This window comes from Marmota monax, unplaced genomic scaffold (genome assembly GCF_021218885.2).
Source record: "Marmota monax isolate L192 unplaced genomic scaffold, Marmota_monax_Labrador192_F-V1.1 WCK01_AAM20220418_F8-fsc00005, whole genome shotgun sequence".
Lineage (NCBI taxonomy): Eukaryota > Metazoa > Chordata > Mammalia > Rodentia > Sciuridae > Marmota > Marmota monax.
This window is the reverse complement of record NW_026692254.1, coordinates 27,059,359-27,074,349: the sequence shown is the minus strand read 5'-3', so window position 1 is coordinate 27,074,349 and position 14,991 is coordinate 27,059,359. Positions and strand designations below refer to the sequence as shown.

General features: G+C 48.1%; 1 protein-coding gene across 4 annotated transcripts in view; it reads right to left on the bottom strand.

Moving 5' to 3' along the window:
- Window positions 1–14,991, bottom strand: part of Acan (aggrecan) — a 66,725-nt gene that overhangs the window by 32,289 nt on the left and 19,445 nt on the right. For all 4 annotated transcript variants that reach the window (XM_046437052.2, XM_046437070.2, XM_046437061.2 and 1 more), the window contains exons 2-4: window positions 3,796–3,872; window positions 1,218–1,601; window positions 23–197 (exon numbers count right to left, since the gene is read on the bottom strand). In XM_046437052.2, coding sequence (XP_046293008.1) covers window positions 23–197; window positions 1,218–1,601; window positions 3,796–3,865 — 629 coding nt within the window. In that variant the 5' untranslated portion in view covers window positions 3,866–3,872. The remainder of the gene's footprint in view (window positions 1–22; window positions 198–1,217; window positions 1,602–3,795; window positions 3,873–14,991) is intronic.

Sequence of the window (14,991 nt, the reverse complement as noted above, 5' to 3'; positions counted from 1 at the left end):
CTGTTGGGGGCTGTGAGCTCACCTCACAGTCTGGTCAGCCAGCCAGCCTGCGTCACACTGGTGGAATCCGTCCTCATAGGCAGCCTGCAGCTGCTCAGGTGTGGCGATGATGGCGCTGTTCTGCAGGCAGGCCCTCTGCGCCCTGTCAAAGTCCAGGGTGTAGCGCGTGGAGATGGCTCTGTAGTGGAACACGATGCCTGCCACAGACGAGGCGGGAGAGCTGTCAGGAGCAGCCTCTGATCACTGAGGCCTTCCCAGGATTATGGAAACAATCAAAGGGACCTTAGGAACTATCCAGTCCAGGTCGAGGCACGGATCCCCTCTCCACAATTTTGTGTGGTCCTGATCTTGCTGGAACACTCACAGTAACAGGGAATCGCTACCTCATACGGTACCCCACTTTTTTTTTGCATGGAGGAGTGAACCTACTTTGCTACTGAACTTCATCCCCAGCCCCACACCCCTTTTTTTTAAAAAAAAAAATTGAGACAGGGTCTAAGTTGCTAAGGATGGCCTTGAACTTGCGATCCTCTGGAGTGGCTGGGGTTACAGGCTTGTGTCACTGTGCCTGGCATTCCCTTTTGAATACTTATGATGATTCTGATAATCAGAATGTTCTTTGAACTAAACTAAAACCTGCCTCCATATATTTTTTTTCTTGTCACCCCAGGATCCTATATTATTTTGGGGAAAGAGACACTCAGGGCCCCCTACATCTTCACCCTGGGAGGTATCCTAGTGGGAGCCCTGTGAGAGAAAGGGGGCCAAGACTCTTCAGTCCTTTTTTTTGCTTCTGGAACCGAGAATGAAGGAGTGGGAGGAGGAGAAGGGAAAAGATACTTGGGTGAAGTGTCAGGAGACTGCTCTGACTCATTTCCAGGGTAATTAAGGCAAGTCAGTTAGCCTCAGTTTGCTTACCTGCAAAAAGGGCAGTCAACAAGGCTTACTGGATCATAGGATGCTATAAAGCACAAGGGTCATTTACCTGTGACTGTGGCCAGGAAGTACTTAATCCACCCTGCCCCAAAGTCCACAGAGAATGGTTTCACTAGATCCATGTTATAGAGGAAGAAACTGAGGTGTTTTTGTGACCTGTCTAAGGCAAACAGGTGTGTGGAGGAGCTGGATTTGAAAGCAGCCTGCCTGACTCCACACTGGTGAGGTCACCACTGTGGTCCTTTCTGCAGGTGAAGTGACATCCCCGTGAGGGTCCTCACCTTTCACCACAACCTCCAGGGTAGCCTCACTGTCCTCGATGCCATGCATCACCTCGCAACGATAGATCCCAGAGTCATTGGAGCGCAGGTTCTGGATCTCCAAGGTGGCGTCGCTGGGGATGGCCGGGTAATTGGGCAGCGAGATCTTGTCTTGATAGGCACTGTTGACCCGCACGTGCCCTTCGGTGGCCACCAGCAGTACCACCTCCTTCTCCTTGGAAACACGGCTCCACTTGATTCTCGGAGCGAGGGGGGCAGTGGAGGGGGCGGTGGTCACAGGATGCATGGGGTCAATGAAATAGCAGGGGATGGTGAGGGAGGTCCCCAGGAGGACCCTCACTGGGGACGGTTGGGGGATGCTCACACTCAGGGAGTTGTCATGCTCTGTGTGGGAGAGGCAGGGAGATAGAAGACAGACCTGTTACCTTCTGGGAATGCACTCTTCTGAGACCACAATTCAGTCAGTGTGTTTGAGTCTATGATGGGATGACCTGTCATATGGAAACTCCCAGAACGCTTTGCAATACTCTTTCTAGAGCAATGTTTCTCAAGACCCCTGGTTTCTGCACCTCAGGACAAAATCTGTAGAGCCAGAAAAGGGTTCCAGAGGACAGCAGGGACATGGCCCAGCCAGAAATCACCTCCTTATTTCTCAAGCTGAGGTACTCCTGGGTCACCAAACCACAGGATAAAACAGAACCCATCTTCTTGGAGTGACTGTTTGACTCAAAGATTTTGGAAAAATTTGTATTGCTGTATAAAAAGTTATTATGGGGTGTAAAAGAATTCTACAGAGCTTTTATAGCTAAGATACGAAACTTCAATGCTATGTCCCATTTTGGGAGGTCCACTTTGGACTCTACTTGACCTCAAAGGGGAACAAATTGCTTCTGCTCTTCAGGTATTGGGCTGAGTGAAGAAGCATAAGAGATCAGACAATTTAGTATGCAAAGAGTCAGATGGAGGGTTTGGGGATGGGATAGAACTAGACTCCACAAAAATCAGGGAGATTATTGGTAGGAAAGTTACAGTGTGTTTACCAAATCCTGCTCGAAGGAAAAGATCTGGTCAGGAATGGGAGAGACATAGCTTTTCAAAAAATAACACTTTTCATGGTGAGTCCTAAATTTATGGAGCCCTTTCAGTAGAGCCTACAGGTTAAAATAAAAAAATGTTTCAGATATTTGTGGGTGGTAGATACATAGCAGGGCAAGAACAGGGGAGCCAGGAATGTTTGGAGTCTGGCTCCGGCTTTTTGAAGTCTGCACAGTCACCACCAGCCCCTTCCACAAACACCTCCATCTTAACGCCTGGCTCGGGCACCAGCTTGGTTTTCACAGTGGTGGTCCTCAGGGGACAGCTGAAGGCCACTGCAGAGTCCAGCTCCACAGTTGTTACAGTTCTTAACCAATGCTAGTGGGCCACTTTGCCAGTGTGGACATACCAACCCCAGGTGGTGGCCAGGAGCTAGGTATTTGTGGGTCCCAAAGCAACAGTAAAAATGGAGGCTCATATGCCATACGTCTCCATATGCAGACTAACAGATTACTAAATAAAATACGTTGTGTCTTCCTATTTGACCATGGTAACTTTAAAATGACCTAAGCTTCCATATTCAAATTCCTTAAGAGTTTTGCGTTAGATGTAGTGGCTGGGTGATGGAAGAGGAGCTGGGTACCCTTTTATTTGGCCCATGGACTCTGCACTGTGGGGGATCTCATGCACAGGCTGAGTTTATCTGTCAGCACCCGAAGCAAACAGCCACTTCTTGACTCTTCCATTGGGTCCAGGGGGTGCTCGTGCTCAGGTTGTGTCTCCCCAAAGGAGGATGCACACATACAGGCCCTGGGAGTGGCTTGTGCCTCTTGGGCAGAGAGTGGTGAGCATCCTTTCTCTCCAGAGTCTGGTGACTCTCACTGGCTCTACACACCCCCTTCCTCAAGAAGAGGGCTCTACAGTGTGTGGTCCAAGGGCAGGGCCTCTTATCTGGGTCTAAGGGAGAGTCATTCTACTTTGGGGTCAAGCTCATTCCAGGGTTAGTGAGGTTGTTTTGTTCACTTGGTAAAAGACCTTGATTATTAGAAAGATTCTCAAGCACCTGTTGCACCCCTGAGATCGAGCTGGGGGGCTTTGCCAAGAAAGGCAAAGACCTTTCCCATTCCCTGGGGACTCCTCTCTGCTTCTCAAGCATTTCCTCCCGAAAGAGCTCCTGAGGCTCCTCCCCCAGCAGCTTTCCCCTTCTCTTGCCCCAAGTTCAGTGTGTAGTTCTAGGTGAGATTCGGAGAGAAGAATGCTGGGAAAGAGGCCCTGCTGGGAGCTCTCCCCAGCTGCTGTCCTTGCTAGAAGGCAGCCAGGAGCTGGGTGATCCGAGAGAAGCTCCTGGTTGTCTGTACACACACACAGGGGTGCTCTCCTGCTGTGATTAGACTGTGTAGGTAGGGAAGGGAAGGACCAGGAAAAGGCCAGGAAAGGGGGAATTGTGTCCCTGGGACTAGCAGCACCAGGTTCAATAACCAGTGCTCAGAACTCAGTACTCAGCACCTATGAGGAAATGAGACAAGTGTGGGAATGTCCTCACCTGAAACCTCTTCTGAGACGGCTGCAGTGATGACCCTCAGAGTCACAAAAAGCAAGAGAAAAGTGGTCATAGTTCACCTGGAAGAGGGAAGGCAGAGGCATTATTTGGACAGTTAATGCATATGAGGTGGAGGAGAGGCTGGAGGCTGGAGGTGGTGTGTGAGGCCTTCTGCAAGAACCTTTTCTTCATAAAACCTTTACAGATTTCTGTTTAGTTAGAGGCATTGGACTGACAAGGCTAACCTCCCATGTTCTAGTCAGCAAAGACTCATTCCAGTGAATTCCTTTGGTGGTTAATGTTATGCATCAACTTGACAGGGCCACAGGGTGCCTGGGCATTTTGCCAAACATTGTTCAGGATATGGCTGGTCTGTGAGGGTGTTTCTGGGTGAGAGGAGCATTTTAATCTATAAAATGAGTAAAGTAATAGCCTTCCCCAGAGGGATGGGCCTCACCCAATCAGTGAAGGCTTGAATACAGCCCGAAGACTGACCCTCTCCTGAATAAGAGGGAATTCTTCTTTCCTGTGACCTGTGAGCTTAGACACTGTTGTTTTTTTTTTCCTTCCCTAGAGACTTGAACTGAAACATTGGCTCTTCCCAGGTCTTGAGCCAAAAGGCTTCCAAACTTAAAATACCTTATTGGTTCTCCTGTTTCCACCTTACCAAATCCCTGTAGATCTTGGGGCCTGCCAGCCTCCATAATCATGCAGCTAGTTCCTAATAATTCATCCTCTCTCTCTCTCTCTCTCTCTCTCTCTCTCCACACATCCACAAAGAATCCTCTGCCATATAATAACATTTCAGTTAGTAATGAACCATATATACAATGACGGTCCCATAAAATTACAATGGAGATGAAAAATTCATAGTGCCTAGTGACATTGTAGTGAAAAGTCATAGCACAGCATGTCACTCACCTGTTGGTGACGATGCTAGTGTCAACAAATCTATCATGCTGCCAGTTGTATAAAAGTATGGCAATACCGCTATGCGTGGTAGATAATACTTAAAAAGGCTAATAAATGACTATTATTGTTTTTTATTTCCTGGATAATACTTTCAATTATAATTTATTTTAGCATGTATTTCTACATATGAAAATATGTTTACTGCAAAACAATATGCTGTGGTACATCAGCACAGCCTCATACATCTGGTTTTCACTGTGTCCCTTCATTGCATCAAGAGGCCAAGTGGAGTATTGACCATGTGGGTTTGTGTAAGTTCACTGTATGATGTTTGCACAATGACAAAGTCGCCCAACAAGAGAGTTCTTGTTAAGAGACACCTCTCCCTCTCCCACTCTGGTTTATTTCTCTGGAGAACTCTAATGCAATCCCCTAGGCCCAGAGAAGTAACAAGTCACCCAATGTCCCTAATAGAAACGTAGCCTGCCACCAACTTCAAATACAGGGATCCATCCAAGCATGGTGGTGCATGCCTGTAATCCCAGCAATTTGGGGGGCTGAGGCAAGAGGATTGCAAGTTCAAGGCCAGTCTCAGCAACTTAATAAGACCCTGTCTCAAAAAATAAAAAGAACTGGGGATGTGGCTTTGTGGTATGGTACCCCTGAGTTCAACCCCCCAGTACAAAACAACAATAAAAATCCAGGCATCCTACATGTTTTAGAATAGACTGTGCTCCAAGGTTTCAGGCAAGACTTGGCTGGTTCATATCAGGGCAAGAGAGATTTTGAGTGGGCTGTGGGAAGAACAGATTCATAATTTAGGAAAGAAATGGGAATCTAGGATTCCTGAAGCCCTCCTGCTGGCCCAAACACAACTTCATTTGAATTAGAAAGACAAGCCTTCCTCATGACATGTGCTGGACAACTGACATGACATGTATACAGATCAGTGACAGCTGTCATGTCAAGGGCATCCCCTGCACAATTGGGACTGGGATTCTAGTCTACCAGCACAGGTAGCCCTGAGAAGACCCAACTAAATTTACAAGCCACTAGCCAGGGCAGAGTCTCTCAAAGTGGCTGCACATGGGAATCATTATGCACACCTGTGACCGGCCCTCCATGACCTGTGCCTGAGGATGGTCACCAGGTTGTCCTGTCGGATGGACTGGCGCTGGCACCTACCTTGCCCTCTGCTCCTGGCCATGAGCATTTTCTTTTAAGAGCATTTGCACCATAGGGAAAGGAAACCTTGGAGTGGGTGGGGGACTTGCAACTCAGGTAAAGAAGGGAGTTTGCAGAGGCGGAGAGCCATGCTAAGCTGAGGTGCGCCCAACCTCGGCTTTGTTGGCCCAGTAGATGTCGCTTTTGATTCGGTCCCCATAGGCTGGGGCAAGATGGATTTGGAGATGAGGTCAGCATCCTGTGGGGCACTGGGGGGTTGCAGTTGTCCTGCCTAGGAACACCTGCAGGAGGGACCGTGAGGACCCAGGACTCTGGGTGACCCTTTCCTGCCTTTTTGGTGTGTGACATCCTTCTACCATTTGTCCTCCACTCATGCTACATATGCTGGTCTCCTGATAAATGAGAGCTCTCTGTGTAGGTGCTGCTGGGGGCATAGAGATGCACACGTGAGGCACATGGCCTTCAAAAAGGAAGTCTGGAAAATTTCCAAACTCTGAGAAGTAGCCCCTTGTTTCTTCTTAAGGATTTTTCTACTTACATGCTGCCTTTAAAAACCATCTCTGGGGCTGCAGGCCTGGCCCTGAAGGGGCTGCTGGGTTATGGGGCTCTCTTCAAGCCTGGTGTGACCAGCCTTCACTAGGAAACGGTTGTTTGGAGAGCTGAGGAGGGTCAGAGAGCAAGGTGTCCTCTCCAGGCTGGGGAGGGGGTCTAGACTCTGGGCTCCCCTCTTCTCAGAGCCTCAGGGATTTGCGTTCAGACACAGGCCTGCCTGTTCTTTCCTCAGAACACAGCTCACTGGGAAGTTCTGTGTATGTTTTCGGAGTTGTGTTTCTTCCCTCGCTCTCTGAACAAGCCGGACATTGTCTGGGGATGCAGTAGTTCTCTGTGGGGCTTGGGTCCGCTCTGTTTGGCTCCCTGGCCTAGACCAGGAAATGGGAAGGAATGAAAAGGGGAGTGGGGGGAGGGATGGGGGGGAGTGGGCAAGAGAAACTAATTTTATTTCTTTTTTTTTTTTAGACAAACTTTGGGATAGAAATATCGTAATAAATATGCTCTTGTGTTTGTGTTTTCTCAGCTGTAAAGAAAATAGGGAGAAATTCCATTCTGTCTGGGTTCCAAGTGTCTCCGGGACTCACTGAGTCTTTTATGTGAGGAGACTGACTTTGCCAGCGCAAGCACCGCGGCCAGGGAGGCCTTTCTCCATGGGAAGCAAAGGAAGGCAGTGGTGAGGGGCTACAGTAGTGAGGGGCTGTTGGTGGTGAGGGGTTGTATATGGTGAGGGGTACAGGGGTTAGGGGCTGTAGATATGAGGGGTGTAGGTATTAAGGCTCTAGGTGTTCAGGGCTGTAGGTGGTGAGGGGCTGTAGGTGGTGGGGGGCTGTAGGTGGTGAGGGGGTTATGTGGCCCCTGGAGGAGGAAGAAAGGGAGGGGCTAAGATAGAGAATAAGGGGGAGCACAGGGTGCAAGGAGTGGATGCTGTGTGTCCGCCTGGCTGATCATGAAGGAGCTGGCTTCCTCAGGGAGAATTACTAGGAGGCTTAGCAGGGGAGCAAGCTTGCTAGTTCTTTTCACCTGAGGCGAGGCTGTGTGTGTGTGTGTGTGTGTGTGTGTGTATGTATATGTGTACCATAGTTGGAGACAGGGAAACCCAGCCCTCCACGTCAAAGTAAACTCCATGCCCTGATTGTCATCCATCTGGCCACAGCTTTGGCCTTGATGCCATCAGATTATAGGATGGCACAGGCAGTTCATCGGCTCACCTCGAATTCCTCTTCCAGCAATGTGTATGGTGGAGACCCTCCGTCCTGCCTCCCAGGCCTGGCAGGCCACCCACCTATTGCTGAACGACACAGGATCCGCCTCCTGCCTGTTTCACAGATGCACTGAGACAATGTGCCATTCTGTTTTTTGGTTCAGGACAGCCACGGTGCCTTTGGTGCTGTTCCCACACAGGGCCTGGCACTCAGCAGGCACCTCTACGTCGTCGCTCTCCTCCCGTCTCCTGCTCTGTCGGGCCTAACTGAGCCTCTCAGAGCCTGGGGATTGGAAGAGCGCTTAGCGGTTGTAGACAGGTTTCCTGTCCCGGGATGAGGGTTGGACCAGATAACTTTCCATAAAGAATAAAATTGCTTTAGTTTAAAAAACAACATCACCATCTTCCCAAACATTTGGAAAACAGGGGAAGGGACAAAAAAAGAATGGCTATAATCCTCCATCCTAATCCAATCCTTGCTGGTATTTTCATAGTTTTTCTTCTGGTCTTTTTCCTTAGGCATTTACTGGGCTATTTGTTCTTTGTAACGTCATATTTGGCCTCCTATTTGCCTTTTCCACAGAACACAGCGGACCCAATGGCTTTTTTTTTGGTTTCTTCAGAATGTATGATTATAGGGCTTTACAATCACAAATTCCCTGCTGGGAATCCTGCCCAGGTGGCCTGAGCAGGTGGTCTTCAGCCTCTTTCTGATTGGCAGGTGCTCTTTCCTTCACAAGGTGGCCCATTTAGTCACTGGGCAGATCTAATTCTGCTCCGGATCTTCCAAGATGGGGTGAAAGTGGCCCACCCCCATTATAACTTCTGCCCATGGGTTCCACCATCAGAGGCCACACGATACACATCCCCTTCTCTTTCACAGACTCATGACAGATCTCCAGGGTTCCAATCTGCACTTCTACCTGCTGTTCTCCCATGGAGACATTCCTGGTGTGTCCAACCAGCCCTTCCTTCTGTGGCTTCCAGATCTTTCTTTCCTCCTTGGAGCCACAGAAAGTCAGAGATGCGTTACACCTTAGTGAACACCAGCTCTAATTCTTTCATTTTACTGATGGAAACTAGGGCCCATGGAGGTCACTATGCTTTGCATATTAGTTTGGAGGTAGAGCCAGAACCAGACCCCAGTTCTAGGGACTTGTTCCTCATAATTTCCAGCTAGTTCCAGAAGATAGTGACTGTGTTTGTCTTTTTCCCCTGGGCCTCCTTTGCACCCAGCATGGCAAAGAAAGGCAAACAGGAAATACCTGCTGAACTAATGCGTAAACAAGTGGGGGTCCAGGCAACTTAGAGACATCATCTCCTTTAGCCCTGTGCCTTGGGTGGGGAGAGGTGGGACTCATATGTTGAGTACCTATATGTTGTGTGTGAGGTAGACTCCTACTTTATACTCAGTAAATCTCGGCTAGGGACACACTGCTTGCTTGTCATGTGCATGGCTATATTGATTCCCCAAACCAGGCATGTGATTTGGGGAAGGTCATGATCTATGTGCAGCACAGAGGAGAAAAATTCAGGGTCTTCCCTTCCCAGGGTTCCTGGGAGAACCTGTGCTGTGCTACAGCCAACTTGCACCAGCTTACCAGGGCCAACCTGAAGCATCTCTTTCCAACTCCACATTCAGTGATATCACTCTAGTCACTTGGAATTGGTCATGGTGGGAGCATTTACACCATGGTAATCAGCAGACACTAAAATGGGGTCAGAATTGGTTTTTCTTTTCCTTTTTGAGAGAGTGTTTGACACCTACTGAAAGTAACTCATAGTAAATATAGAAAAAGGCTGGGGAAGGGTAATGGGTATTTTTCTTTTTTCAACCTATTGAAGCTTCTTACTTCACTGATAGCATGGCCCTGTGTGGGTCCCTGGGGCCACTGAAGCTAACTCTGAAACCAAGGATAGTTTGCCAGCCCTAAGGTAGAACTGGCCATTTGTTTCCATGTCATGTGCCCATCCTGAGCCTGTTACCTCAGTGAGGACTTGGTAAGCATTTCTGGACGGGAGGTTGCATGTATACCCTCTGGCTTCCCTGATCCTGGAGCCCTGTTCTCCGCCATGGGAGCCTCCTGGATTAGGCTCTGGCCCTTGGTTCTGTCTCCCAGCTCTATTTTCTTTAGACTCTGATGTTCTCTTTTTGTTTTTTATGTGCCAGTTTTGCCTCACCACATAGATTAGGTCCCCCTTGAGGGTGAAAGTCAGGATTTAAAACAAAACAAAACAAAACTCTATGTGTTAAATTCAGTAAGTGCCAGGAACAACAAAATGGTACGTGATACCTCCTTGTTGGCTAAGCTAGTGGACAGTGGAATTTAGTAGATTAGTAAGATTTGCCAGTGATGGAATGGATCTGTGTTCCTGAATCAAGTCCTGTAGGAGAGAACTGAAAGGACCAAGGACCAAAGTCACACCCACCCCTTCCCCTGCCCAGCCAGGCACCACCTCCACCTCATTACTTATTTGCAAGTGAATCTCCCAACAGCCTTTGCCTTGTCACTCATTCATGAACAAGACCCACACCTGTGCATACAAATGGTGATATGTTGAGATTGAAGTTTTCTCTTGAGATTCAGGTTTCAAATGCAGCACCCACAAAGGACAGGGACCCCCCCCCCCACCACCACCAAGGCAGAGCTGGCTAGAGTTGTCTCAATTGCAGTTGCTCATTTTATGCACATTTTAAATGACACAGTGATTAGCAAAGAAATGGGGTGTGGAAAAGCTGCTTCTGGTTCTGTCCTAACTCACTTTGGAACTCATCTGCAAATTGGAAGCATCATGCAAGCTTCACATCCAGGAGAATCATGAAGGTACTTTTTGTGAATGCTAATACTCTTTATAGTTCCTCTTTTTCCTCTCCCTACTTTCTCACTCTCTCTCTCCTTCCTTCTCTCTGTTTCTCTTTCTCCCTCTTTGTCCATATCGTAATTTCCTTATTTCTAATGTTCATCACTGAGCCATCTTAAATCAAATTTCACAAATATTTCCCTGCTTTCTAGGTAATTAAGTAGGTTTTCTGAAAACGTCATTGACAGTGGTGTGGGGGATGTTACAGATAAACCTTTCCAGTCCACAGTTTTGCCTAGGATTGGTCCCAGAAAGCTCTGTGCTAAGGCAGAGGGGCCCTATGTGAGGGGAGGAATGTTTCCCTGGGAGCTGCTTATAGCCTTGGGGATGGAGGCAAATCTGCACCCAGGGATAGCACACCTGCATGAGTGAGTGGGCCCTGAGTCCTAACCTTGACCCTGATTAAACTGGCTATATGACCCTAAGCCTCATATTTTCCATCTTGGAAATGGGGGAGGGTTGGAAGAATTGGCCCTAGAGTTCTCTAAGATTCTCAATGCCAGCTCTGCGTAGTAGAGGTGGTAAGAATTTGACTTTTCTTTTTTTTTTGGTACTGGGGATTGAACTCAGGGACACTTGCCCACTGAGCCACATCCCCAGCCCTATTTTGTATTTTTTTTAGAGACAGGGTCTCACTGAGTTGCTTAGTGCCTTGCTTTTTACTGACGTTGGCTTTGAACTTGCAATCCTCCTGTCTCAGCCTCCCCAGCCACTGGGATCACAGGCATGTGCCACGGTGCCTGGCAAATTTGACCTTTTTGACATCGGGGGACAGGATGAGTCTTGTCTCACCCCACACAGCTTCCTTCGTGGCTAGGGACTGTCTCATTTTTGCTTGTTCTACTCCAACAGCCAGGGCTATACCAACTTGAAAAGATGACCCTGTCCCCTCCATTTGCTGGGGGCAAAGGGTACAGAGAGGAAGCCATAGGGTCATGTCTGAATCTAAGGGGTGTGGGGAGGCCCTGCTGGGAGGGGCAAGGCTCAGGTGGTGGAGCTGGGAGAAAAGGAAATAAGACATGTAAGGGTGACACAAGGCTGGGCTGGCCTATATGCAGGCCATACTTTCAACTGGCTGCCGGCCCTTGGCTAATGTGGAGTTGGTCTCACCTCCAGCCATGCCCCATTCAAAGCCTGCGCTCCTCCCGGCTCCCTGGCCCCTTTGCTTGTACACTTCGTTACTTCCAGAACATGCTTTCCATAGCGCCACACCTGACCTAATCTGACCCTTCTTTGAGACTCAGCACAAATGCTGCCTCCTGGGCTCTGTCTGAGATGACCTGAAATATCACCTTTCTGCCATGCCTTTTGTCATTTCTTGCTATTAGAACCAATTTACTAACAAACACATCCTAGCTCATGGTTTCTGAAACTATAAGGCTAACATTCTCGGGGGAGGGGGAGAGTGGGCGAGTGGGGACAGCCATGCTGGGGACAGGGCTGTGTGGTGGAAAGAGACTGGTTTTGCAGTCAGACAGGTCTTGTTCAATCACAGCTTTGATACATACATGTGAGCTGTAACCTTGGCCCAATTATTTAACCTCCAAGAGGCTTAATTTCCTTACCTCTAAAGTGCTGATAAGACAGGATCGATCGCATAGCACAGGATTAACTGAGAGATGCTCTACAGCCTTCAGGAAATGCTGTCTTTTCCCCCAAATCTTTTCCACTTGCTCCTTCCTCATTAAGGAGAAAACACCTGCATCATATACACCCATCACTGTGCTTAATCTAGTAGAATACAGGTCACCTACTGTGGGCATGGAGCCCAGAGCCTCTGCACATAGTAGGCACTCAGACAATGTGGGCTAACTTGCTAAGAAGACACACCCAAATACAGTTTGTGCCTCTCTTTAACTTAAATGGTTGAGTTAAATGATTGGTCATTTAACCAATGATATCAAACAATGAGAATGCCTCTCCAACTTGGCCTGCCTAGGACCACTTCCTGCATCCACCCCCAAGGCTGAGTATAGGATGTGGAGTCAAATAAAATTGCGGAATTAATCATCTCACAAATATTAATGTTCCTCTCCATCCTAGGTAGCCACATAGAAAACATAATAGAAAACAATAAATAAAACAATATTTATTACAATAAGTAATAAAATATAAACCATCTACAAATTAATTTAGCAATATTTCTCATACAGAAAATTTAAAAAAAATTTAAATGGCAAAGTATTGGATCTGAATAAATGGAGAATATACTGGTCATATCCCAATACTCTGTCCCTCTGCAAGCTTTGTATTTTTGTGAACTCTCAATAAATGATACTACTACTTTGGCTTGATTTAAAAAAATAATAAAGTAAAATTGTGGACTATAATGTAAGAGCCTAATGCTGTCACCACCATGTCCAGTGACACAGGTTTGTCCCAGAGCTTCTCTGTGGTTACTGAGGACAGTTGTCCCCTCTCTACCTTTAGCCAAAATCAGCTTCAATAGTGGCTCATGAACAATCTTACGGATCACCTTTATGGAGGATCTTCTGTGTCAGGAACTGGGTTTTGAGCTTGTTTTCTCATCCTGAAAACAAGCTTGCAAAAATAGGTATTGCTCTTCTCTCTTTATAGACAATAAGACAGCTGCTCAGAGGGTTAAGTAATTTGCTCAGTCACACAAATAGTAAGTGACTGAGTTTCATCTGGAATCCGGAACTCATGATTACAAATTCCATGGTTTTCCTCAATATTTCCAGTCCCTCTACGTTCATTAGTTTTACTCATTTATTCCACTATTTAGTCAACAAACATTTCAATGAAGGAGGAGATGAGGATGTTCATATTTCAGATTTGGAGGGATTTAGGGGTAAATATATCCCTAACTAGTTTACAGGAGAGAGAAAATCAATCCTTGTTCCAAGTCTGCCTGTAATCTCGGCAGAGTTGGGGGCATCTTGCTGCTGCTGAGTGCAGGGCTCCGTCTGGGGAGGTGGCTCCCAGTCTGGAATCCTTACTTTCTCTTGGAACTTCTGTCACCAGGGAGGGGCCCTTCCAGACTCAGAGTCTTGGTTTTCCCTGCTCCCCCAGAGGTCCACTGGAGCTCTCCCCAGCATCCATCTGGCAAGTTGCTCAAGATCTCTGCAAAAGGAGGCCACTCCACAGACCTACTGCTGCCTGGCAGGGCTGCAGGCAGGCCTTGCTAATGTCCTCCCAGGGAGTGTCAGGGTGGGTTTAGACAGAACTCTAATCAAGACACTCCTGGCAAAATGGCCCAGGTCTCAGTGGTACCTGCCAAGGCACGAACATGATGTGCTCGGGAGCATCTGGACTTCTGTCACCAGCTCCCCGGAAGAGTCAGCAGAACTCTTTCAGGGGCTTCTGGCTCTTCCTAGTGTCCCACCCTTCCACGTAAGAGCGTTGGCCTTGGGCAGCTCCTGCCACTTCCTGAGCTGTTGATCACAGAAGGCAGGAGAAGGGAGCCAAGGGAACAAAGCCACTTCTGAACTTCAGCTTCCAGAACTCTGCCCCAGGAGCTGTTCCAGCCAGCGCCAGCCCGTGGCCAACCTCACTGTCCTGGCCAGGGGCCAGGAGGATGAGTGTCCACCAACAAAACCAGAGCTGGGCTTGGTTTGCTAAAGTTCTATGTGGGCTTGTAGGTGGAGGTGTGTGGTGGATACTATGGTGGGGAACAGGAAGGAGCAAGACCCTGGTTCCGGATGTGTAACACAGGAAATATTTTAGAAGATGACGTCTATTTCTCCCTCTTCTAGTCTCTCTGCTTCAATGCTGCTCACCCCATGGCCATATGTCCCTGCTGGTAATATCTCTTTGACTTGGATCTGTTGTGATAAGAGGTATACACTGTTATTCATCTGCTCTCTGGGGTCTAATATGAACCCAGGATTTTCTGAAATGGCCTCTTTATCAAGTTCCCTAGGAGACAACATAGTGTGGTAGAAGGCGGGTGCCTTAAGAACACAACCTGAATTCAAAACTTGCTATTTGGGTGACCCTAGGAAAATTTCTTGTCTTCTCTGGCCATAACATCCATGGGTGAAGACTCTGGAAATTGCTAATTTCCAAATAGGATGAGCAGCAGGAACTGATGACTCCCCATGGCAGCTTGTCCTGAGCTTCTTCTTGTTCCCTCCAAATCATTCAAGGGGGTCCCTATGGCCCTGGGTAGTCTGATCCTGTTGGGTGGATGGCAGGTGGGGTTGGGAGGAAGGGTCTTGAGTGAGCCGAGTCAGAAGGTGGCAGGAGCATGGGAAGCTTGGCCCAGAACTTCCTGGAAGAGGGCAGGTGTTCCTGGAATCTGGCTCCTTCCCACAGTCCACCTGATGCCCCCTCCCAACCCCCGGCCTGGGCCACATATCATACTCCACTCTTCATATCCTAACTCCAGACGCATCCTAGCTGTGCCTTGAACATGTCCTTTAGTACCTTCTCTTTCTTCTTCCCAGGGCACACTTTCCCATCGCTGGGCACTTCTCATCATCCCAGCCTCAGTTCAGAGTTCCCTGACCACCCTGCTGCCTCCT